The sequence below is a fragment of the Dermacentor albipictus genome, chromosome 1, assembly GCF_038994185.2.
Source record: "Dermacentor albipictus isolate Rhodes 1998 colony chromosome 1, USDA_Dalb.pri_finalv2, whole genome shotgun sequence".
Taxonomy (NCBI): Eukaryota; Metazoa; Arthropoda; class Arachnida; order Ixodida; family Ixodidae; genus Dermacentor; species Dermacentor albipictus.
The window spans coordinates 311,001,159-311,026,705 of NC_091821.1; the positions used below are offsets into that span (position 1 = coordinate 311,001,159).

Below are 25,547 nucleotides of genomic sequence, written 5' to 3' on the forward strand. Positions count from 1 at the left end.
TGTGCATGAATGCCCGAATCCCATTTGAGTTCCTACTTGCAAAGCACTGCCCCAATATATTAATTAACTGTGCTGTCCAAGGGCACAAAGGTCCTTGTGCCCTTGCACAGCACACTTGCTAAGCTTGTGCTATTATATACTTTAAAGCAGTGAAACAAAAAGTTAATGACCTTCACAAAAGGGTGTACACTGATGTGGTTCAAACATGGTACCCATGAAACAGATACTACTGACGTCAAAATACGCCGCACTGCACCAATACGGACTCCTAGTATGGTTTTCTTGCATATCTGGATTCAGTTGTAAGATTTAGTGTGTGTAAGATGGAGCAAAAATTTTGTACAAGATTCATATGCTTTTTGGGCAGCTGCCACATTCAGTGCATACCTTAAGTTCCTTGAAGCCTGTACACCTTCATATAGCCAACAGGAGAGTCAGTTCAGCATTCTCCGGACTAAGAGGCCTGCGCTTCAATTTTGGCTGGTTCTTGCACTACCTACAGATCTCACAGAGTAGATAAGACTTTGCTCAATGATGCAAGTGCTGCTACATTTAGATGGCACCTACAAAGAGGTACAGTTAAATCCCACTACAGTCGAACCTGACTATATCAAACATGTTTACATCGAATTATTCTATATAAAAGGTCTACCAAGTTGATTTTTCCAAATTCCCTGAGTTTTCCAGGTTTTCCCTGAGTCCCTTTGCAATATTTCCCGAGTGACACAGAACTTTGTTTCATGTCAAGACGGGCTCCGTACATCATGTCGCCCAATGGTGTCACTCTCTAGTAAGCACGTTAAAAAATAAAAAATAAAAAAAAACATAATCCAGTTTGAATAGTAAGGGGTAGTGTTCATTTTATTCAAAAAGAAAACAAAAGGGAGGGGTTAGTAAAATGCACAGCGAATAAAATATCTTCGAAGGAAAATAATAAAACCCATTGCAAACTGAGTCGAACATTCTCAAATGCGAATAAAAAAAAAGATGCAAACAGAATATTTTCAACTATGAGCTATTTCTATCGATTGATAGCAAGCTAACTGGTGTGCAGCCCGAACTTTATCACAAGTTAGATTCTCTCGCAACAGCTGGTATGTCAACCTCAACTGTCCTGACATACTCAGCCCACGCACAAGGCCTCAGTGTTGCGTTTCACTGCTTTAAAAAGGTTGTTTTTTTTTCTTTACTTGGGTGACGGACACCTGCATCTCCATGTCCGCCAACACTTTGCTTTTAGAGTGCAAGCTCCCTCAAAAAAGCGGCAGCGTGCTTCCTTCCCCGTTCATTTCTCGATGCCTAGATGCTTTGTCTTCTTTTTTTCCTTAGGCTGCGCATTCGCCACACAGACTATTTGAAGCATCCTCTTAGACAATTGTGCAGTCAGCGTCCAATTTTTCGGACTCCCTAGGGGCCGACAAAACATTAAAAAAAAATGAATGCATGTCTTTCACAGCACTTAAGGGTTCAAATCGCCACAGGCACGCCCGAAAAAGTTCTGAAGGCCTGCCAGTACACAAATTAGGCATATAGGAGCTCGTACTGTGACAGAAGATGGCGGGTGTACGCGTGCATAATTAAGGGATATATGTCATACTGTGTCCTGTGCCAGCTGCCCCTTCACACACTTGTTATGCTTCACAGCATAAAGGCGCGTTGGCGGGAAAACGTGCAACACAGAACGTTGTCCGCGCGCCGCTTCCCGCACAAACCAGTTTTTCTCCCGCAGACGGGCTGCTGTGCTGTCCCGCAGAGCGATGGGTCCAGTAGCTATTTTTCCCGTGCCACTGACAAGAACAGCCAATGGGGGCCGACCGTGAACTGTGACATCGGTCCCAGTTCAGTGACCCCGTCGGCGGAGGCTGCGTGCGTGCTGCGGGACACTCGGCGGTTGCTTTGCCAGCATGAACATGCGACTTAAGGCGACGGTGCAGAAGCAGCGAACAAGCAAGTATGAGTACATTTACCGTAGCCAACAGCTCATCGTTCGATCCAGCCATCCTCGTGACAAAAAGGGCGAAGGGAGGAGAGCTAGCAGACGATCAAGACGACGACGCGGGAAAAGAGCGCGCTTTCCAGTCTTCTCTGGTGTCACGTGACTATCCCCTTCTCTCTCTGCTCGTTAGGGTCCTCCCTCAACGCCTCTTCTCTCTACATTCCAAGACAACCACAGTGAAAAAACGCGCGCAGTGTGAGCGTCATTCGGAGGAGCTGCGACGCAGCGGTGACGTTGACGCTGTGCCGCTGCGGGAAGTCTCCCGCTAGTGTGAGCGCGCCTTAACACTTCTGTAATGCGGTGAAGCTGACTTTCGGGAACCAACATTATGCAACGCGCCATGCTTTCCGAACTTCGAAGCCAGTCGCGATGACCACAAAGGCGGTGTCGGTGCCATTGCTGATAGCGGCGAATTCTTTCAATGAAAAACGCGGTACAGAACGGCAAGAAGCTTAAGCTAGGCCTAGCATTGCTGTGGTGGTTGCTACGGCTGCCAGCGGATCTGCGTGCAAGTGTGCCGGTTCGAGGCGGCAAGGTTATCAAAATGGCGGAGGTTGCAGCTTTTATTAATGCCGTTTCAGACCTGCGGTCACGGCAAAAAGTCCGGGAAATTTGACGGCGAAGGGTTCTTGCACCTGAAATTTTAGCGTTCTTATACACCCTATGGGGTACTGGTGCCACGAAGCAGTCCGAATTATCTAGCGTCCGGAAAATCGCTCGTTGACTGTACTCTGACAACTCCTCCAGCCGATGAGGCGGCGTCAAAGACCATTCGTTACGATTCCTCTCTTTTACTCGGGCCAGCATTACCGTGACTTTGGGTTCCCTTTCAATAAATTTACAGCCAATTTTCCCTGATAGAAGCACAAATTCCCTAAGTTTTCCCCGAGTTTTTCCAGACTACTCAAAATCCCTGAGAATTCCCAGTTTTCCCGGTTGGTAGACACCCTGATATATCAAATAATTTCTGAACACAGTATAGTTACGAGTATATATAGCAAAAATTACACTTACATCGAAAAAAAAAATAGCAACTCCCGATATATCGAACTTCAAGCGGCGGAAAAGTGCCCTCAGAAGTTAGCTTTCCCCTAACGGGGAAAGCCAGCAGCGCAGCTTTATCCAACCGCGTCTCCCTACCGTGACCACGCTGCCTTGGGCGAGCCAGCAACACCCCTCTACAAAGAATGATCCTGGCTTGCCTGCAGCGCTTGCTCAGACAGCCAATCAGTGGCTCTTGTGCCCTCGTTAAAAATGACACAAGCGCGAATTGTCTCGCTGCTTTTCCAGTTAATTGTGTTTGCGCCTTGTGGGCTTTCTCCAGCAGTGTTGCCGTGATGAAGCAGCAGAATTCGCCTTTCATTGTGAAGCTCAAAATCATAAAACGGGTTGAACACGGTGAGAAGTCGCATGTCCCCGCAGTGTGCAAGATTCCGAGAAGCACTCTCAGCACAACTCATGACTCGGTGCCCATGGCGGCTGACGCGTATGCACGGCTGTGTACAAGTGGTTCATCCGAAATTGTTTGATACGTGCCGGCTTCCAGGTGTTCGGTGACGACTGTAAATTCCGATGGATGCAACGAAGCTGTTGCCGGTGTTGCTGAAGTTTGGAGCGAGCTGTCAGAATTTCCGAAAGCTGTTGATGAATCAATGGTCAATGGGTTTGTGAGTGCAGATGATGGTGTTGCGCCCACGGGAGGGCCCGAAAACAATGACTACATTGCCGACATCGTACCGAGCACAAGTGAAAGTGGGCACAATGAGGAAAGCAACAACGATCCTTTCCCCAGATCCTCCGAGGTGATTGGTGCTCTCGCACTAGTCCGGTGCTTCTGTGCGAATGCGGAAGCTTGCGGCCGCAGCTGCTCTGACTCCTTAGACAATGTGAAGAAGTGTGTGTGTCACAAGCAGCGAAATTGCCCAAGCAAAAGAAAATACAGGACTATTTCATGAGAAACTAAGCTAGTTTCATCAATAAAGTGATTTAATAAACGGTATGTGCTTCTATGACATCCAATTTTTTAGCAGGCTTATATCGAATTATGCTCTATATTGTAACGCACAGTTGAGTGACGTTGCTTTAATCAATCTACCTAGGGCGAACTTGTGCCCGACAAAGAGCTAAACGAGAGCCTCGCTAGAACGTCCACAGTCTTTTCGCAAGAGACCCGCACCTCTTCTTCTTCCCTCGTGTCCCGCGCTGATGGCACGTTGCTCCGATTGCGCGTGCCTTGCGGGCCCGTGTTGCCCGCTTCACTGCCGCTATCTTTTGCAGGTAGCAGTAAGCAGCTGGACGGACGCAGGAGGCGGCTGGCGCGTAATTTGAAATCATCTTGCGTCATTGTCCCCCTTCCAAGAGTGCATCGTCCCGATGCGCATACAGAAGGCGGTGGTTTCCAGACTTTCAGGAATTCGCAAGGTTTGTAGGCAGAAGCAGTTATTGCCTGTCGTAGTACGGTTTCATTCGGACGACATGGACGATTTCTGTTCGATGCCGCCGTCGTGATGAGGTTACTTGACCTTCTGGAGCAACTTCGTAGTTCAACGGACTGATTCGGCGAATTATCCTATACGGGCCAAAATAACGACGAAGAAGCTTCTCTGATAGGCCGTGCAACCGTACGGGAGTCCACACCCATACTTTGTCTCCAGGTGCATACTGGACGTCTCTTCGTCGCAAGTTGTATCGGTCCACGTCAGTTTGTCGCTGCTGCTGAATGCGGTGTCGCGCCAGCTGCCGTGCTTCTTCAGCTCTTTGTGTGAAGTCGCTGACGTCATTGTCATTTTCGAAGGTCTCATCTACTGGTAGCATTGCATCGAGGGTTGTGGTGACGGTCCGGCCAAAAACGAGTTGGAAAGGTGTCATTTGAGTCGTCTCTTGCACAGCGGTATTGTACGCAAACGTGGCATACGGTAGTACAGTTAAACCTGGATGTAACGAACCTATATGTAACGAATTCCTGGATTTAACGAAGTTTTTGAATTCCCCAACGCTGCCCCCATTGAAGCCCATGTATTTTCGACCTTGATGCAACGAACGCGTTGCGGCAGTTAGCCTTGATGTAACGAACTCCCAAAGCTGATCAGTCATTACTTTTTGCACTTTTAAGGAAAATTCGGCCGAAGAAATGCTCTAGATTATTGAATATTAATATTGTAAGGAGCCAGCAGCTACGCGAACGCCAGGGATTGCCGCGACCGAGCAAAGTTAGCGATGATGATGATGATGGCGGCAACTAGCGCCGCTCCGTGCCTAACGTAGCAGTCTTTTCAGGCTTTGCTTGTCTAGCGTGACGCCAGGTGGCATTGGTATCGGCAGCTGATTTCTCTTTCAGATTTATTTTGTTTCGTATAGATTTGAGGACAAGCATTCTTATTTAGTGATTTTTATTTGTTTCAACGGCTTAGACGCACTTATGTGTAAGAATTCACTTGAAAAGCAACGCTGATAGCCGGTTCTTTCATTGCCAGGGCGCGGGAAGGGAGAGGGACAATGACGAACGACACTCCATGACGAACGACATGCGTCACTTTTTTTTCTTTCTCTGTGGATGCGTTGCATTCGCCATTTTGAGTGTTGTCCTGCGTTCTGCACGTGTGCGTGTGTCAACTGTGCCCTGGTACTGGTTTGTCCAACTTGTTTTGGAGGTGCTGGGCCTGCCTGTCGGCGTGTAGTCGTGCGTCTCCGCTTCTAACTACGTCGTCGGTTGGTCGTGATGAGTTCTGCTGCCAGAAAACGAAAAGTTCTGTCTTTTGAAGACAAACTCGCAATTTTAAATGCTGTCTCCGCGGGCGAGAAGAAGAAGGACGTTGCCGCCCGTTTCAGCATTCCAGCGAGCACATTATCAACGATTTTGAGTGCGGAACACAGCATCAGAAACGCAGTGGAGTCGGGAACAAGCTCGAAGAAAAAAAGACTGAAGCTGTCCACATACACTGATGTGGACAAGGCAGTGTTCACATGGTTTTTGGACACGAGAGCCAGAAATGTACCCATAAGTGGTGCGATCTTGCAACAGAAGGCAAAGGATTTTGCGTGTATCTTGGGCCATGATGATTTCAAGGCAAGCAACGGGTGGCTGCAGGGATTTAAGAGCCGGCATGGTGTCGTCGGAAGAGTAATCAGCGGCGAATCTGCCTCCGCAGACAGCGATGCTGCTGCTTCGTGGGTGGCTGACGAGCTGCCTGGAATCCTGAGTCGCTTCGAGGCGGCTGATGTCTACAATGCCGACGAGACGGCTCTATTTTATCAGATGCTTCCGGGCCGCACGCTAGCGTTAAAAGGCGATGACTGCCGCGGTGGAAAGCAGAGCAAGCTCCGCATAACGATTCTGCTGTGTGCCAACCTCGACGGCACAGACAAGCGAGTCCCGCTAGTCGTCGGCAAAAGTGCCCGTCCCAGGTGTTTTAAGGGGACGAAGTGTATGCCCGTGAAGTATGTGGCGAATTCCAAAGCTTGGATGACTCGGCCAATATTTTCTAAGTGGTTGAAGGAATTTAACCAGGACGTCAAGCGTCAAGGCCGTCAAGTTTGCCTACTGCTGGACAATTGCTCGGCGCACCACGTCGAGGGCCTGCAGCTGTCGAACATCGAACTGCATTACTTCCCGGCCAACTGCACGTCTCTAATACAGCCCCTGGACAAAGGGGTCATTAACAGTTTTAAATGCTGTTACCGGCGCCAACTAATCCAGAAGATACTTCTCGACATCTGTCTGGAACGGGAGATGAAGATCGACATTTATCAAGCAGTCGAGATGCTTGCTGCCTCCTGGCAAGAGGTCAGGGCAGAAGTTATCGCGAATTGCTTTTTAAAGGCCGGAATAGCCAAAAACGCACGGGCTGGTGCCGACGAGGAAGAGGAGGAAGACCTTTCTACTCCGTCCGATGTGGCCGAAGCGTGGAACGAGCTATGCACTAGCGGTGGTGTACCCGACGACGTTGAACTGACTGACTTTTTGTTTGCCGACAACGCCGCCGTGGCTACAGAAGAAATGTCTGATGCAGCAGTAGCTGAAAGCGTGCAAAATCCCGATGGCGGTGATGATGGTGCCTGTGAGGCAGATCCGTGTGACGTGCCTTCTGCAAAGGAGGTGATGAACGCAATGGACGTTATGCGCCGTTTCGTCGGCTCGCTCGACGATGAAGGAGCTCTACACGATTTAGCTTCTTTGGAGCGGCGTGTTGTGCCGTCACTTGTGCCGAAGAAGCAAGCGCAAATTACGCAGTTTTTTGGTGTAAAATAAATGCTTGAAGGGTGAGTTCACCTTCGCGGATATATTGAGCTATTTGGTTTCGTTTCTGCATCATTCGTACGAGCCTTCACGCGAAACCTGCATGTAACGAAAACCTGCATGTAACGAAAAATTGCGAGCTTTTGTCAACTTCGTTATATCCAGGTTTAACTGTATCCTGTCCCATGTTCGGTGCTCCATGTCCACGTACATGGACAACATATCAGTCAGTGTGCGGTTCAGTCGTTCAGGCAGTCCATTTGTCTGCGGATGATATGGGGTGGTTTTTCGGTGACTCGTGTGCGTCAATTTCATGATGGACTGTGTCAAATGGGCAGTAAAAATGGTTCCTCGGTCCGTGATGAGAACTTTAGGAGCGCCATGCCGTAGTACTATTTTAGTGACGAAAAAATCAGCGACTTCACTGGCCGTTCCCTTGACAAGAGACCCTGTCTCGGCATATCGAGTTAGGTAGTCAGTTGCAACTACGATCCAACGCTTTCCCGATGACGATGTGGGAAAGGGGCCAAGTAAGTCCATTCCCACTTGTGCGAATGGAGTTTCCGGTGGCTGTATCGGTTGTAGGAGGCCTGCTGGCTTGAATGGTGGTATTTTACGTCTTTGGCAGTCCCGGCAGGTTCTTACGTAGTGTTGCACAGAGTTCAATAACTTCGGCCAGTAATACTTCATGCGGATGCGTGCGAATGTTCTGCTCACTCCTAAATGTCCTGCTGATGGGTCGTCGTGGCATGCTTCCAATATCTCGAGTCATAACTTTGAAGGTACGACGAGCAGAAAAGTCTCTGCACTATGTTCAAAATTTCTTTTGTACAGGACATTGTTTCGCAGGACGAACGACGACAAGCTGCGGACAAAAGGTCGTGGAATGTCAACAGAGTGTCCTTCTAGGTAATCAATGAGCAGGCGTAAATCCGCGTCGGATCGCTGATGCTGAGCCATTTGCAATGTTGTCACAGCTCCTAGGAACGGGCAATCGTGTTCATTTTCCCCAAGCGTAGATTCCTTGTATTCAATCGGTGCACGTGACAAGCAATCAGCATCACTGTGCTTGTGACCGGACCTGTATACAACCGTTATATCGTATTCCTGCAGCCGTAGACTCCATCGTGCTAGCCGTCCAGATGGGTCTTTGAGATTCGCAAGCCAGCACAATGAATGATGGTCGCTGACAGCTCGGAAGGGTCGGCCATATAAGTATGGTCCACGGTGTAAGAATAATATATTTAGGTGTTGACACTGGCCGCCCGCCGCGGCGGAGAGCGCGCACAGATTGTGTTCGCCCTCTAGTACATGTGCCGACCGCAGCGGCGCGGGGGCGCTGCGGAGCAGAGGCCCTTCGCTTTCGGTGCGGCAAGCGGCGTGCCCAGAGCCGTATATTCCCTTCTCCGGCGTGCCCTGCTTTAGGTGCCCTTTTAGGCTGCGTTGGTCGATGTTTTGGGCTGAGAGAGTGCATCACAAGCTGTGAACACCACGATCTCAGCTTCCACGTCGTCAGCTTCCATCGTGGACGAGCAAATTTTGCGAGAACTAGCTTTTTGTGTCGCGGTTTGGCACAAGCCGGATTGACAGTTGTGGAAACGCACGTGGTGGCGCGGGCCGACGCCATGGACGGTCGTCGCGGCCTATGTGCATTGTGTCTGTGATCTGTTGTTTGTTGCTGTGACACACCTGTCAACTTCAGCCGGGTCCAGAAGTCTGCTAGACGCAATTATGGGTAAGAAGTGCTTCGTACCCAACTGCAGTTCGGGCTACCGGAGTTGTCCGGATCAAGTTTCACTTTTTAAAGCTCCGTCGGAGCCTGCTCGCTTAGAACTTTGGCGCCGGGCAATTCCCAGAGCAGATAGGATATTGCAACCGAGCGACCACGTCTGCGCGAAGCACTTTCCCGAGCATATGATATCAAAATCGTACTATGCCGAGTTCAATGGCAAGGTACTTTTAAATGTACCGAAGAAGATCCCGGTGCTGTCGGCGAATGCTGTGCCCAGTATTTTTCCCGGGTGTCCGAAATATCTGACAAAACCGACAAGGTCAAGAAAGCCTCCTAGAAAACGACAGTCTACGGCCACGTGTGGCGATCAGTCAAGCAAGCGGCCCGCTCCCGCCGCTGTCGCACTGCCCGTTGGGACGGTCTGTGAAAAACAAAAAGGCACCGATCCATCATCGAGCCCTCAGAAGAAACTGCAGACATGTGAGTGGAGTGATCAAGGAACGTGCCCTTCTCCCACCATGAAACTTGGAGGCACCTCCTCAAGTGCCACCTCCGTCTTCCTTGGCGTTCATGACGTTAAGGTTTGTTCTCTTCTGCACTGCTCCGGGTACTTAATATTCTAGGTGCTTAGTGTTCCCTGTACATAACTTTCTGCTAACCGTATCGGTCCTCCCGGCATGCCATAGATACCTATAGGTGCCCCTGGATAACGAGATACAGTTGCTTGCAATACAGGTTAATAGTAACTGCCCAGCCCAGGACATTAAATAATTTAGCTGTTGTTAGCATACAGCATGATTAAGCCCTTAGCTTATGGAGCAGTCCGCGAAACTTTTGCCTGTAGCTTTTTGCGTTTGGCTGCTTTTGATAGTAGCATATGTTTTATAACAATACCTTAAATCCATTTCCACCGATATAATTTCTCTCATTTTTCGTCAGGACAACCGCACGAGTCCACATCAGGGTGGTCCAGATAGATTGTGTCACGTCCAGACTGAAGCACCATTGGCAGCATGCAGCAGCCTCGGATTAGTCGAGGAAAGTCACGAGGGAGTGTCTGTCAGCGGCCAAGATGAAAAGGAACCGCTCACATTTTCATGTCTCTCGAGTTATGTATCCAGCATTCAATTTCCAGGAACCTCGTGGGCAACACAAGTTGTTGATAGCTTTGGTGTGGAGGCTGTAGTCTTCACGGAAGTGGCTTTGGCGAAGAAACGCGACCAGGCACCTTTCCTGAGGAAGTCATTAGATGCTACAGTTTCATCCAGCGGAATGCTGTCACTGCGTGCCTTCATTTATGGTCACCCTATAACTGTCAACGCCATAAGCGGCGATGTTGTTCCATGCGGCCTAAGCGACTTGGAGAGTGTGATTCACAAGTTTCACAACCTGCACGTATGCGCTGGTGGCCCCGGTGGCGAGATGTACCACAACATCCAACCCGAGTGTGCATATATTCTGCATATATCGACACATGTGGCGTGTGGCGGCACAGAAACTGCATGTTATTTTCTGAACAAGCAAGTTGCGACCGTTGCGAAAGATTGAAAGACACACTCCGGATACATTACTCCCGTATGAAGAAGAGAGGAGAAATGAAGCACATTCGTCTTTTAAGCAGCCCTTCCAAAAAAGCCCGCATTGACCTTTTGCGGAAGGCAAGAATTTCCTGCTACAGGTCCAAAGTGCGACTTCTAAAAGGAAAAAAAAAGCTTGAGGCGGAACTGAGCAAATGCAAAGCCAAGCTTAAACAATTAAGTGATGAAACACTTGACCGCATTTCTCGTGATGCGAACCTTACTGAGGCACAGCAGCTTGTGTTAAAGGAATGTGTGGCTGCTGGCAAGACTGGTTCTAAGAAGGGACGACGATACTCGGACAGCTGGATCCTGCTTTGCTTGCTCCTTCATATCAGGTCACCAGCAGCCTACAGGTTCCTGATGGAAAACGAAGTGCTCGCATTGCCGTCAGTCCGAACAATACGCCGGTATGTCTCTATGGTGGGATTTAAGTCGGGATTTGACAGCAAGTTCTTTTCTGCTCTGAAAAGGAAAATAGAAAAAATGGACGACTTCAAGCGACATGGGATTATCATGTTCGATGAAATGCAGGTTAGAAAAAGTAAACGTGTCAATTCTCGCACGATGACATATGTAGGGCTGGTAACAGACGCTGGAAACGCTGATGAGCTCGCTGATCACGCCCTCGTTTTCATGTTCTGTCCTTTTGGCGATAGCTACGCTCAACCTATAGGGGTGTTCGCAGCAAAAAATGCAACCAAAGGCTCCATTCTCGCTCAGTTGCTTCTCCAAGCTATTGTGATGCTCGAAGAAGCCGGTGCAAAGATTCATGGGTTTGTCTGTGATGGCGCGTCAACAAACAGGAGCATGTGGAACATTCTAGGTGTTAATGGAAGCCTCAAGGAGAGCTGCAACTCGTTCACGCACCCAGTTGACCCTGAAAGAAAAGTTTTTGCGTTTTCTGACACTCCACACTTGTTTAAGTGTGTGAGAAATAGACTTAAGCAGCAGCGATACTTGAAAAACGAAGGACAGTGGATCAAGTGGGAGTACTATGCTGAAGTCTACAAGGAAGACGTTGCCAACGCGGGGGGCCTAAAAGTCTGCCCGAAAATAACGCACTCTCACATATACCCGAGTAACCGTGAGAAGATGCGTGTGAAGTTAGCCACCCAAGTCTTTAGCCGCTCCATGGCGGCGGGTATTCAGTTTTATCGGGAACAAGGCATCCGCAAACTCATAGGCAGCGAGAAAACTCAAGAATTCACGTTGTTTTTAAACAATTTGTTTGATGCACTGAACAGGCGATTTCCAGCAGAAGGGATCACAAGGAACAGCCGAGACCTCGCAATTCTCAAGCATGGAATTGACTGGCTGGACAGCTGGGAAAGAGAACTGGAAAGTGGCAACATTTTAAACGACATGTTCTTGACAAAGAGCACTTGCGAGGGACTTCGAGTCACATTGAAGTCCACTTTGGATCTTTGTGAGGTGCTGCTTGATTGCCACAACTTCAAATATGTCCTAACCAACAAAATGAACCAAGATCCTATCGAGCGGTTCTTTGGCAAAATACGGTTGGCAGGAAGCCAGAATGATCACCCTTCGATGCCCACCTTTATGCAGCTTTACCAGACGCTGTCGATCTACAGTATCCTTAAACCTCCGAAGTATGGCAATTGCAAAGTCGTCGAGGGTGAGGAACCATTGCTGGATGCGTCATATTTCAGGGCCCTCATTAGAACAGACGACAAAGTGGCATCATGCCCTGGATTCATCAATCAAATTAAAGAAAAGCTAGACGATCTAGTTTCAGTAGAAGACTGGGAATGTGAAGATATCGTTCGGAAACACAAATCAGACGGAGGGCAAATTACAGACTGCATACTTTATTATGTCACCGGTTTTTTGTGCAGAAAGATGCGAAGAGTTACCAGCTGCGCTGCTTGCTTGTCAGCCTTCAGCGTAAAAAATAATTCTTTTGCTGAAGCAGCTCTAACAAATGTGAAGACCAGAGGGGGTCTTACCCACCCTAACGTCAACATATTTGACCTTCTAAAGCATACGGAGCGGTTTTTTGTTGACTATGCAGACTGCCACACGGTGTACTGGGACACCATAGACGCAGTGATAGATACATACACGATGACATTCCCATGTGCTGATCACAAGGAAGAAGTACTCGCACAGCTCCTCCACTATTACGTCAGCATGCGTATGAGGCAGCATTGTAAGCACACCAATGCAGTCATGACAAAGCAGTGTCAAGAAAAAAAGAAACAGGCCAAGCTGTGCTCATCCTAGATGATAGAGGATGATTCGCTCAGTGTATCGTCCAAATAAATGAATGCAGTGATCATCACAATTGCAGTCACGGTCTTGGCTCTTGATTACACGAAAGTAGCCCAGTAGGTTGTGATTCACTGTGTTTTGTGCGTAACCTAGTGACTACAGGAAATCACATCTCTCAGAGAGGCTACTTGTAGTAATAAATTTGTTTGTTCAACAGAATGGCTATTCAGGCCGCATTTGAGCAAAAAAAAAAGCAAATTGTGCTGTTAATATCCCGAAGGGGCATATGGGCATTAATAGATGCCGCAATGGAGGGCTCCAAACTTAGACCACATGGGATTCTTCACATCACACAGCACACGGGCACCTTTTGCGTTGTTTCGCGGCCACCGCAGCCGGCATTACACCTACGTTCTCGGGCCTAGTGCTAGAGACAACCACTCAGCATCGTCGGTGCCGACCTGAGGGATAAGATTGGCAGAAACAACGCCAGTGGCATTTCCAGTAACTATTTGCGTTTCGCGTACCTAATTGTGGACTGCACTTGCTATTAAAAAGCCGCAAATGCACACTTGGATTTTTGTTTTGGTCCCGGCGTTCGCGTGTATAGCGGCAGTGGCGTTCTGCAATACAGCACAAGAGCGCGGGTTCTATTCGTGGCTGCGGAGTAAGTATTTCTGATGCAGGCGAAATGCGGAAACGTCCTTGAGGTTTCTGTGCAAATTAAAGAACTCCAGGTGGCCGAAGTTAACCATGTTCTCAACACGGCGGTCATCTCGAAGCATTGGCGCAATACACTGCTCAAGCAATGTTTGAATGTACGCGTAGGCTCTTCAGGCCAAATGTGGGCGCGTTGAGTCCGACCTTTTATATTTAAGAGGCAGTGTAGTTAACTATGCTCACAGCAGTCGTGCGGATGAACGAAAAAAAAATTTGCTGTGAACGCATTTCGATAACGAGCTCGGAAGCAGCACAGGGCAGCGTCCTCGCTGCTGTTCCGCCCATTCATGCAGTCTCAGCAAGAAAAACACGAAGTAGCCCAAAATTATTTGGTGTCGACAGCAGTTTCAATCCTTCGTTGTCTTGCCGCACTTCACAAAGCACGCATACACGCAGCGGCACCGAAAGATCCCGTGGCATCTGCATTACGGCTGCCGAAGCTCGGCGACTAGGGGCCCCGGGTGCGTAGCGCCATCTGTCAGCGTTCGAGAGAAGCGCAGGGAGCGGCGAACAAGTCCTGGTCGCGCCGCCGAGCGCAGTGTCAACACCTAAATGTATTCTTACACCGTGGTATGGTCTAAACTTGCTGATGGCCCATATCACCGCGAGGCATTCTTTTTCTGTGGCTGAGTAGTTCACTTCAGCCTTCGACAGTGTTCGACTAGCATACGCAATCACTCGTTCCTCTCCGTTTTGCCACTGAATGAGAACGGCACCGAGTCCTAAATTGCTTGCGTCTGTGTGAATATCAGTTTCGGCTTCCTCGTCGAAATGAGCAAGAACTGGGTGGTTCTGAAGACGCTTTCGGAGCTCATTGAAAGCATTCTCCTGCTCATTCAACCAGACGAAAGGCGCGTCTTCCTTTGTTGGCCGCGTTAGTGGTTCGGCGATCCATGAAAAATTTTTGACGAAGCGTCTGTAGTAGGCGCAAAGTCCTAAGAATCGCCTAACAGCCTTTTTGTCGGTTGGTTTTGGAAATTTCTCCACGGCCGCAGTCTTCTCAGGGTCCGGGCGAATGCCTTCTGAACTGACGACATGGCCGAGGAAAAGAAGCTCGCAAAAGCCGAAATGACATTTCTGCGGTTTTACGCGTCGCTTCTTACTGCGACGGCTACGCTGGATCTAGGAGGAAGCATCACGTCGTCATCGGCAATGTAAAGGGCGTCGAATTTTTCTTCAGTGTTGAATGCTGCGATAGCGTGCTTTGTTGAAAAGGAAACACACGATTCCCGCAAGTTGATTACAGCGCCATTATCCTGCAAGAAGTCCATGCCAATAATCAAGTCTCTTGAGCACTCGGGAAGGACGATAAAGCTAGCGACGTACGTGAAGCCTCGTATTCCTATTCTAGCCGTGCACTTTCTAGCGGGGTCGATGAGGTGTCCTCCTGCGGTGCAAACTTGTGGCCCTTTCCATGGTGTCAGCACTTTCTTCAGTTTCCTGGCAAGCTCACTACTTATTACCGAGTAATCCGCACCTGTATCCACTAACGCGTTCACTTCGTAACCGTCAACAAACACACGTAAATCGGAACCAACGTCGCTCTTGTGACACTGGTTTCTGAGTCCCTCGTCGTCGCTCGGAGTCATCGATGGAGGTTCTTGTCTTTTCGCGTCGGCAGCGACCTTACCTCCTGAGGTCGCTGACTCTAGTTTTCCCGAAGCGGGCTCTGTGAATGGCGTCTTGGGGAGCTTGAAGACGGGCGGGGGCTCGGTGACCGATGCCTAAACGGCGCTGCTGATCGAGGTTGGTGTTGCTGGTAGGCGTATGGGGAGCTCTGACGAGTGGACAGGTATTCTTCGATTTCCGATGGACGCTCACCATTTCGGGGGCAAGGTGCGTTCACCGGAAAGCCACGAAGCCCTGCCTGGCGATAGTGGCACATTCTGTACAGGTGGCCAGCCTCCCCACAATTGTAGCAGAGGGGTATTCGGTCAGGAGTGCGCCATACATCAGCCTTCCTGAATCTTCTCTCGGGTGGCGGCAGCGTAGTTCGAGGCATCGAGCTATTCATAGAGGAAGTGGCGGCGACGTCAGCACGTGCGGGAGTTTGCCGCAGCACATTGGCATATGAGACGCTCGGTTGGCGCAGTCGTAGCGCTTGGGGCTGCGCACTGAGCTGTGGTTCCCGGACGACCTGCCTGACCTCTTCACGAACCAGGTCTGCCAGGGAAGAGGGCGTTGGAGTGTTCTGGTCGAGCCGTAGCCGCTGGAGCTCTTCTCGCACTACAGATCGCACGAGCTCTCGTATGATCTCCACGCTATTTCCAAAGACGGCTGGAACTGTGTCTACAGAGGTGATGTTCATCTCCCGGTTGTACACCCTTGATCGCTGTTGCAACGTGCTTTCCATTGTTGTCGCCTCTGCACGAAACTCAACGACGGTGCGCGGCGGGCTCCGAACCAACCCTGCAAACAGTTCCTGTTTTACGCCGCGCATTAGATGACGTAGTTTCTTGTCCTCGCTCATGTTCGGATCGGCTCGGCGGAATAGGCGGGACATGTCTTCTACGTACATGGCCACGCTTTCGTTATTACGCTGGTTTCTTGCTTGCAGGGCAGCTTCGGCCCTCTCCCTGCGGTCGGTACTCGGGTAAGTTGCCAGCAACTGCCGTCGGAAAGCATCCCACGACAGAAATGTCGCTTCGTGGTTTTCAAACCACGTTCGAGCGCTGTCCTCTAATGCGAAGTAAACATTTCGTATCTTGCGCTCTCCGTTCCATCCATTGAACTCAGCGACGCGCTCAAAGCGTTCCAGCCAGTCCTCCGTGTCTTCAAATGTGTCGCCGTGGAAAGGCTCTGGCGTCATTGGCGAGTTGACCACGATGTGAGTTGGCGTGGTTTGAGTCGTCATCTGGGTAGCGTTTCCGCTAGCAGATGCTGACGCTCCGATAGAAACCGGCAAAGGGGAAAACTCGGGGGGCTCACCACGTAGGCGACGACTGCTGCGTTGGTGAACAGGAGTCAACTCGATGGGTCCAAGTCGCCGTGAGTCCGGGCTCCTTTCTCTGGCTTGAGAAGGGCTTGAAATCATACCCCGCACCTCCACCAGATTTGTAACGCACAGTTGAGTGACGTTGCTTTAATCAATCTACCTAGGGCGAACTTGTGCCCGACAAAGAGCTAAACGAGAGCCTCGCTAGAACGTCCACAGTCTTTTCGCAAGAGACCCGCACCTCTTCTTCTTCCCTCGTGTCCCGCGCTGATGGCACGTTGCTCCGATTGCGCGTGCCTTGCGAGCCCGTGTTGCCCGCTTCACTGCCGCTATCTTTCGCAGGTAGCAGTAAGCAGCTGGACGGACGCAGGAGGCGGCTGGCGCGTAATTTGAAATCATCTTGCGTCAATATCGAACTGATAGACGTTTTCTTGCGAGTTCGATATAGCCGGGTTCGCCTGTAAAACGAAATTGATGGGGCACGCGAAAAGTTTCGTTGTCATGTTATCAAATATATAGACGACACATGGCTCACTGACGTAAAAAGCAAGCTTTAATTCCAAAAATCGGTCAGCTTAGCTTGTTAGAGCTTCTTGCCAAGCGATGGCACAATGCAACTCTCGCAAGCCACCAGCAGAGCCATTGCCTCATCGTCGTCCTGAGGCCCAATGCAACTTCTGATTGTATCGAATGCGTCCGTGACCTGCGACTCGGTGGGCCAGGCTCCTGTTGCGTGGCTGTTTCATCTTCATCCGGCTAAACACAGTCTTCCGGGACGGTATTCAGGATTCCTCGGTCTGTCAATTGTTCGTACACCACCATGCATGAGTCGGCTTGGAAGTACTCGTTGGGATGAACATCGGCGGGCATATCTCCACTTTTTTGCAGGGCTGCCCACGTGACTGTGACTTCATCAGATGGTGACCCGTCTCTATCGCTACCTTTGTTCTCAGAGTCCGAAATCTTGGCAGCCTGCACAGTAAACCTAGCATGGCGGAAGCAGTTGCAGATTATGGCACTTCTCGTTACACACCACGAAGCGGCAATCATTTGGAGCGCCATAAAGAGGTCCACATTTTTTTCATGGCCCAACTGCGTGTTCAGAAGCAGCCTTTGAATAAGGCTGCTTCATGGTAGGCATGCTTGACGCTCTGGACGACCCCCTGGTCGAGGGGTTGAATGATAGAGGCGCAGTTCAGTGGGATAAACTTTAACTGCATGTTTTCCAGCTCGGCGTCCTCTATGATGTGGGTGGAACAATTGTCTAAAAGTAGACGAACCTTTCAGCTTTGTCTCCCCATGTCTCGGTCAAAGGCTTCGTCCCACTCTACGAAAATAGACCTGGTCATCCAGACCCGAGTGTTAGCCATGTACTTCACGGGAAGGCTCCGATTTCCTTTGAAGCAGTGTGGTTTGGCACTTTTTTTGATGACCAAAAGCGGCCACTTGTCCGAATCGCCCATATTAGCACACAGGGACACAGTTATGCTCTTCTTGCTGTGCTTGCCTCCATGGCAGCGCAGCCCCGCAAAATCCGGGGTCCTGGCAGGCAGAATTTTGTAGAAGAGCCCGGTCTCATCAGCAACATAAATATCAGATGGCTCATTGTGTTTCAGGATGCGTGCGAGGCTGGCTGACATCCACGCAGTAGTGCCGTCACTATCCGCCAAAGCAGCTTTACTGCACAAAACTTTGCCGATGATGCTGTGCCGTGAATTGAGTCTGTTCGGCCAACCTACGCTCGCTTTATTCCATCACTTTTTGCCGCACGATATCACCACTAAGGGTAATTTTCTTGGCTCGCATCTCCACGAACCAGGTGTGAAGTGCCTTGTCGAAGGCCTCGTGTACCGGCTGAGTCACTTTCTTGGCATTCGCTGATGTCCCTGAAGCTAGCGTTGTGACTATAGTATCCTTGCTCTTCAATATTGTCGAAAGAGAGCTCGCTGGAATTTCACATTTTTCTGCTACGACTGATTGTTTCTTTCCAGCTTCAGCCTGAGTGATAACTCGAGCATTCCCTTCTAGCGACAAAAGCTTACGTTTCCTTGTCAGCTGCGACATACTTTAGCTGACGATCCAACAGTTCGAGAGACAATGACCAAATGGCGTGCAACCGTTCGTTGTCAAGCGTGCAACGGCCGTACGCCTTGTCGCACCCTACCGTGATTTGAACTCGCAACTAGTAATTGGTATTGTACACTGGAGTTATTTTGACGAAACTTTGCAGAAAATGAATAATTAGAAATACTATAAAAATAAAATTATTGTGTGCATGTTATTTGCACACACCATTTTCCTAACCAATATGACCCAAAAAGGTTTTCTCGGAGCTCGGATGCTCCTCCATAAGAACGCATTGCATCGCCATTGCCAATGCAGCATGGCGGCTTTCCATTTTGTTTACGTTGCTCATGGCCCGAGCAGCTCCAGCTCGTGTATTTTTTTTTTATTATTATGCTATCAAGGTCGATGGTTTGTCAAGGCATGAAAAAACAGTTTTAAAGGTTTCGGGAAGCTACAGTTTAAATATTTCTGCTCACATCTGTTCCGTAAAAACTTTGTTGAATTGAAAATGTGTCCGCAATGCAGTTTGTTTTGGAGGGAATTTCTATGCATCATGTTCTATGGGATATTGACGGGGACTGAAAAAATCTTCATTGTGGCAAAAATTTCATTGACATGGGCTTCGCTGTGCTGGCATTCAACTGTAACTATAAGTGCCGTATCGCGTCAATGCAAGCCCGTCTATTGCACTTGCTGATTCGTACAGAATAAAAGCAGCCAGGCTATCTTCAATAAACCGTTCCACTGCTTGCACCTTCTGTGCCTGTTGTTATTACCCGCGCTACAGCAGTGGAGACGAGGAAGGGATCTCATGTGAGCACGGTCTGCGGCTGACAGGATGGAATGATGGCATCTCGCCCACCGGTTTTCGACGAGACAGTGAGCAGCTGGAGCACATACAGGATACGGCTGGAAGCTTATCTTGAGGGCAATGGAATTACCGACAAGGCCAAACACAAAGCTCTGCTGGTGTTTTACTGAGCGATAATGTCGTGCGCATGTTGCAAGGACGCCTTCCAACCGTGTCGGTTAACAGCCAGACTTACGATGAAGTCGTAGAATACCTCGAGAAACACTACAATCCTCGAGTTAATGAAATATCGGCGAGTTTTTCATTTTTCATGCACAAGCAAAGGGACGGAGAGAACGTTCGGGAATACATTGTTGACCTTCGGAGACTGGCGGAAAGTTGAAACTTCGGCAACTCGCTGCATCGTATGCTGCGAGACCGCATAGTATGCGGAATCAGGGATGACGACGCACAACGCTGCCTATTAACGTGGAAGAAGCGAACTTTTGAAGAGGCAGAAGAATTTGCCATAGCTTCAGAGAAGGCGCTAGGCGACGTTTGTGACATGTGAGAAGCAGACCCAGTGACTACGGGAACCAGCATCAATCTTGTACAGTCGCAGCGAGGATGACGACCCTAGACGAAGTGGAACACTGCAAAGAACAACCAATCATGTGAGCGTTGCGGTGGCCCCCACGCAACACACATGTGCCATCATCTAAACACCAAATGCCACTACTGCGGCAGGAAAGGTCATCTGGCAAACATATAAAGCAGTGGCCGCCCTCGGGAACGTGGTGGCTTTGCCGTCGAGGAAATGGAAGGTGCGAGCGAAGAAGAAATGTTGCTTGCTCTTGTCGCTCACAGCTCCGCCAACAGAGCTACGTTGAAGCTTCTCGAGGAACAGTTGACATGGCAGGGCCGGAAATTGCGAATTATTCTAGACACGGGTTCTCTGGTCAGCGTCATACCAAAGAACACATTTAAGAAACATCGCAAATAGTAGCCGGCACCGGAAAAAATGTCGCTCCGCGACGTTTTTTGGTTCCATGCTTCCTCGGGCCATTGCCAGTTGTCGGTGAGATAACCATGAGGGTTCAGTCTGGATCGACTGTGGTGACCAGCACGCTAATCGTGGTGGCATGTAACGGACCGCTGCTCTGCGGCCGGAACACGATAGAGGCCTTCCATAAGGCAGGTGTGTCCTTCTGGGACACTAGAACCACCTCAAGTATAAATGTTGTTCGTGATAACAAGATGACGCCTCTGCTCGATGAATTTTCAGATCTTTTTGATAACAAGCTTTGCTGTTACAAGGGCCCCCCTGTGCAATTATACCTCAAAGAAGGAGCCCGCCCACGTTTCTGTAAGGCACGTACAGTGCCTTATGCCATACGCTCCAAAGTTTCGGCCGAGATTGACCGTCTTGTACAAGACGGAGTGCTTTCATCGATAAGCATTTAAGATTGGACAACACCGGTGGTTCCGGTAGCAAAAAAGAACGGCAATATACGATTGTGCGGTGACTTCAAGTTAACAGTCATTCCAGCGTCACCCTCGGGACACCAGAGGAAGAGGTGGCACGGGATCCCATGGTGAGCAGACCCCCGGCACCGTTGTCACAAGTCTTTTCACCAGGAGCACCAGTTTGGTCACGGAAGTACAATTACGCTTGCCAGAGTTGGTTACCCGGCACGGCGACGTCAACAAGAGGTAGACATATGGTCACGGCGTTGCACCACAGGGGGGGTGCAACGCCGTCACGTGGACCAAGTGCGGCCATGACTCACAGCGGATAAAGTAAAGCAAGAATTCTACACAACTCGGCCCGGAGACAACCAAGTAACAGAGAGTAATCAACCCTCTGCAGTGGAAGACGCTGAGCCGTCGTCAGACGGATCACTTGGTACATCCCAGGCTTCCAGTGAAGCAACCTCAAGTGTTCCGGTGGGCTTAGGACTCCCTAGGCGTTCTACGCGCACAAGAAAACCACCCGACAGGCTAGGCTTCTAAGGGGGAGGAAGTGTCGTATCGCGTCAATGCAAGCCCGTCTATTGCACCACGAAGTGCGCATGCAGTTGCTGATTTGTACAGAATAAAAGCAGCCATGCTATCTTCAATAAACCATTCCGTTGCTTGCACCTACTGCGTCTAAAAGCAACACTCTACTGAACAAGCAATCTCAAATTCAATCTCAATCTCAATGCAATTGAAAGCAATCTAAATGAAAAAGCGAATAACAAATATTGAGAGGAAGACACTCACAGGTGACGAGGCCAGCTTTGGCTCAGGAGTGCGACTGTAGATTACATCCGAGGAAGGCAGCATGCCGACTGTTGTTGGAGAGCTCTCGCCGTTGAGGCGCCCGCCTTTGGGCCGGTAGTTGTCGGGTGGAGAGCCACGCAGGTCAAGTGACCCAGGAGGTGCCTTGACTGTGCCCAGGTCCCAACGTAGGCTCTTCCATGTGTCGTTCATCTTGGACTCATCCCTGCACCAAAAATCGAAGTTACATTAGAAAACCTGGTCTCCTGCAGCCTCTGAGTAGACATGACACAAACCCAGCTACATAGAAAAGTAAACAATATTTTTTTGGAAAGAAACCCACAGAGTATGAATTTTTACTTCTCTGATGCAGTGAAGAATGTACTATTCATTAACTAATTTCCGGTGTTACACGGCAGTATGTTGCTCTATTTAAGAGAATATAACAGGCCTCATTTTCCAGAATTGACATTAAAAAAAAATAAGCACCTGACCCGAATTTCTTCGAGCGTAATATAACATCGTGCAAGTTGCTGAAAAGACAATAGGAACCTCTTGCAAATATGTGCCTGTCCTGTTTAGAACTTCCTTATATGTGTCACTTTCCATAAAATTAACTGACCAGCCCACAAGCAAGAATTCATAAGCCCCCTTGGCCTATCACTTTGTTGCATCTAATTTGAAGAAACACACATAGTCGAAGCCAATACAGCAGCCTTCACTATGTCAGTGATGGAAGCGGCACTTGGTCTTTTGGAGCAGCTTTCGGAGCAGAAAAAAATGCCGCTTGGAGCAAGAAAAGAATGCATTGGCGCAGTAACTGCTCTGGTGCAAAAAGGAAGCTCTGTATAAGTTGGTACTTTCTGAAACATTGCACATTCAATATTGTATTATACTAACAAACAAGTATCTTTCTTCAAATTGCTGTTTAATTTTAGTGTTATTAAATAAAAAGAAGAAGATAAACGTAGAAATAACCGTAATTCACCATTATTTCTGCACTTCAATATAGAGTTACTACTCACTTAAACCTCATGCTAGTCGGCATGAGCTGGTATGAGTAGTATGGCTTCCTAGGCTGTTCCAAGCAAGGCACTGGCAAACTATCTGTTCAGCACTCAAGCGATGTTAATAAGAATTGGGTAGCTGTACTATATGAACACTATAATTGAAATTACTAGCTGAACAAGTTGGTAGCTGATCAAAAGCAAAACTAAACAGCGCAAATTCATGTGGAAGAGATACAAGGACACTATTTCTGTTGTTATACTCACAGGTATAGATTAAATAGCATCCAGGTTGTGTGGCGATTTATGCGTCTGTGTCTACTTCCTTTTCCTGTTCTGAATTTCTTCTTTCCATGTCCGGGCTGCTTAGTCGTAATAAAATGTGCCTTACGCTCATTTCGGTATACCACTATTCGACCGCGAGAAAGGCACATCGAGCAGCTGTGCCCTCACAATCGTGTGTCGCCATAATGACATAATTATTGTTATAGCAATTATATGCACACTCCAGGTGAAAATGCAGCGGCAGTGGCAGTGTCGCTGTGGGATTCCGCATAATGTCCTAATGCGCTAAGATCATGGCTGGTGCCCACATATGCTGTAGCTGTGAGGGAAAGCGTGCGAGGGTGAGTCTAGAAGGATGGTTGCTTGATGCATGGTGCATTCTTGTGTGTGCAAAATATTCTGAATTTCGGAGCAGGTGCGTGTCGGCGTAGGCCTGGCGCACTCCCTACGATGAGTGACCATTTGGTGCAGCATGTAGCAGGATTTCCTTCCCGTCACAGTTGGCGCAATTGGCGCAAGGAATCAGCCTGGATGTGCCAAACAGCATCACTGCTAAATGAATATCAATTCTAGACTGCCGAAGCTGACACACAATGAACCGAGAGCAGCAGTACAGTGACACGCTCAGCTAAAAGCAGTAGTACAAGAAGCTTAGAGCAAGTGCTACTTACGAATCGGATGTCTCTGAGTCGCTGTCACTTTGGCCACCCCCAGCTGCTTTCCATCGCTTATACTTCTCTATAAGGTCCATTAGGTAGGAGGTTTTCTTTGCCTTTCGGATGAATGGAAACCTGAGCAGTTCTTTTGCTGTTGGTCGCTGCACCACAGGTACAAAAAACATTCGCCAGAAAATACTTGTGATGCTCAAAGTTAAGTGTTTTGTTAAGGCACAGGCTATTTCAAGGTGAAAGAGCAGCTGCAATGTTGGACATACTCAATAGACATCAGATTGTGCCGACTTCACTACTGTATAGCAAGAGAACTTGCAAGAAAAATATAAAAAAATGACGAAAATGCTTTTATCATGATCTGAGCGCCAGAGTCCATCTATTAAAAACTGTGTGTATTCATTCATTTTCATTAAACAGATCAAAAATTATCTACCGCTAAAAATAATTATACAATAAAAATGGACACACTGTAACTCAAGAAAGTGGGCATCAGGATATTTTGAGAGTCAATAACAACTGTACTTCACACTGAATGAATAATGTCAAAAAACAGGATGCAGTACCAACTAAATTTGGCGACATGTTACAAGCAGTAGAAAAGTTCATAAACTGATGGCAGCGAAAAACTTTTCACTTCAAATGACCTACAGGAAAGTGCAATGATAGCTCTAGCAGCAGGGTAACAGCAAAGGAAAAGATGGAAGACCAGTGTGATAGTACTCACATTCTCTGGGTCCTTGTTGAGGCAGGCTTCAACAAACTCCTTGAACTGCTTGCTGTAGTTTCCAGTCAGCTGTGGCGGGTTGTTCTTGGGAATGAGGAAGAGGACACGCATTGGGTGCAAGTCAGAGTTCGGTGGCTCGCCCTTTGCCAACTCGATTGCCGTGATGCCCAGACTCCAGATGTCAGCCTGATATTAAATAAACCCCAAAGTGTTTGAAATGCCCTCACCTGCAGTACTACCATGGTCACTAACACTGCAGCAAAGGTTTGAACAGGAAAACAAAGCCAAGTGTGGCCACATAATGATTTGATTGTGATTGTGGTGGGGGTCTTACATCTGAAAGCAATCGTACCCAGAACCTGGGATTCAGCAGCAGGTCATCATAGTCGCACAATGTAGCGAGTATGCAGCCAACAATGAGTTAAGTCAGGAGCATTACAGAAACAAGGTCAGCATAAGAAAATGCAGCAAAACCCCACTGAGAAAGTCAATGCCAAGAAATTGAGCTGACCACTGGGAAATGAGAGGGTGACGTGGTAATGAGTGGTTACCATCTGCAAGCATTGAAAACACTGTTGTAAGAAGGAACGCACGCAGTGCTATAAAGCTTATGCGAGTCCACAAGAAATAGAAAACCTGCATCTACTCATGAAAAGAGAAGAAACGAAGCATGCAAGTGTCAATTACGGGGGGCAGGGGTGCCCTGATAGCCGCCATTCCGGTGTGAGCACCTCAAGCTAAAGGCCCTTCATCAGCTTTTTTAGGCTTGTAGCATAGCTCAGAACATGCAAAAAAGGAAAGTCGAAGGGGTAATGAGAAGGAACGGAGAACAGGGTGAGTGCTAACTTCCAACTTATGGTTTATTTCGTGACTCAGAAGGCTACTTATACACTCCGCAAACCATGTGACATGAAGAGACAACACAAAACCAAGCAACAAAACCAAAAGTAAATATGTGAAAAAACATATTCAGACAGCGTGTGGTGGCAGTCGTGGAGATATGCCAATTCATTGCTTGATAATGATAATGAAGGTGAGCTTACACATGCATGGCCAAGACCTACAGTAGCTTTCGCTTCAATGATTTCTATTGTTAGCTGATTATGACTACGACCTAAAATGACGCATGCTTATAAAACAGGTTCGCAATGACACATTCTGCAGTGCTGCGCAAGAAACCCCCCAGCTGTAATATAATTCTTAGCCTTGTAACAATGTTCGCACAGAATATCATTCAGACATCGGCCAGTCTGACCGAAGTAAAGTTTTCCGCACTTCAGTGGAAAACAATAAACAACACAATGTGTGCA

The 25,547-nt window shown here is 48.6% G+C and overlaps 1 protein-coding gene across 5 annotated transcripts in view; it reads right to left on the reverse strand.

Moving 5' to 3' along the window:
- The window catches only part of GckIII (Germinal centre kinase III), a 201,607-nt gene that overhangs the window by 23,993 nt on the left and 152,067 nt on the right, over positions 1-25,547 (reverse strand). For all 5 annotated transcript variants that reach the window (XM_070531556.1, XM_070531555.1, XM_070531553.1 and 2 more), the window contains exons 3-5: positions 24,238-24,423; positions 23,514-23,659; positions 21,554-21,776 (exon numbers count right to left, since the gene is read on the reverse strand). In XM_070531556.1, coding sequence (XP_070387657.1) covers positions 21,554-21,776; positions 23,514-23,659; positions 24,238-24,423 — 555 coding nt within the window. The remainder of the gene's footprint in view (positions 1-21,553; positions 21,777-23,513; positions 23,660-24,237; positions 24,424-25,547) is intronic.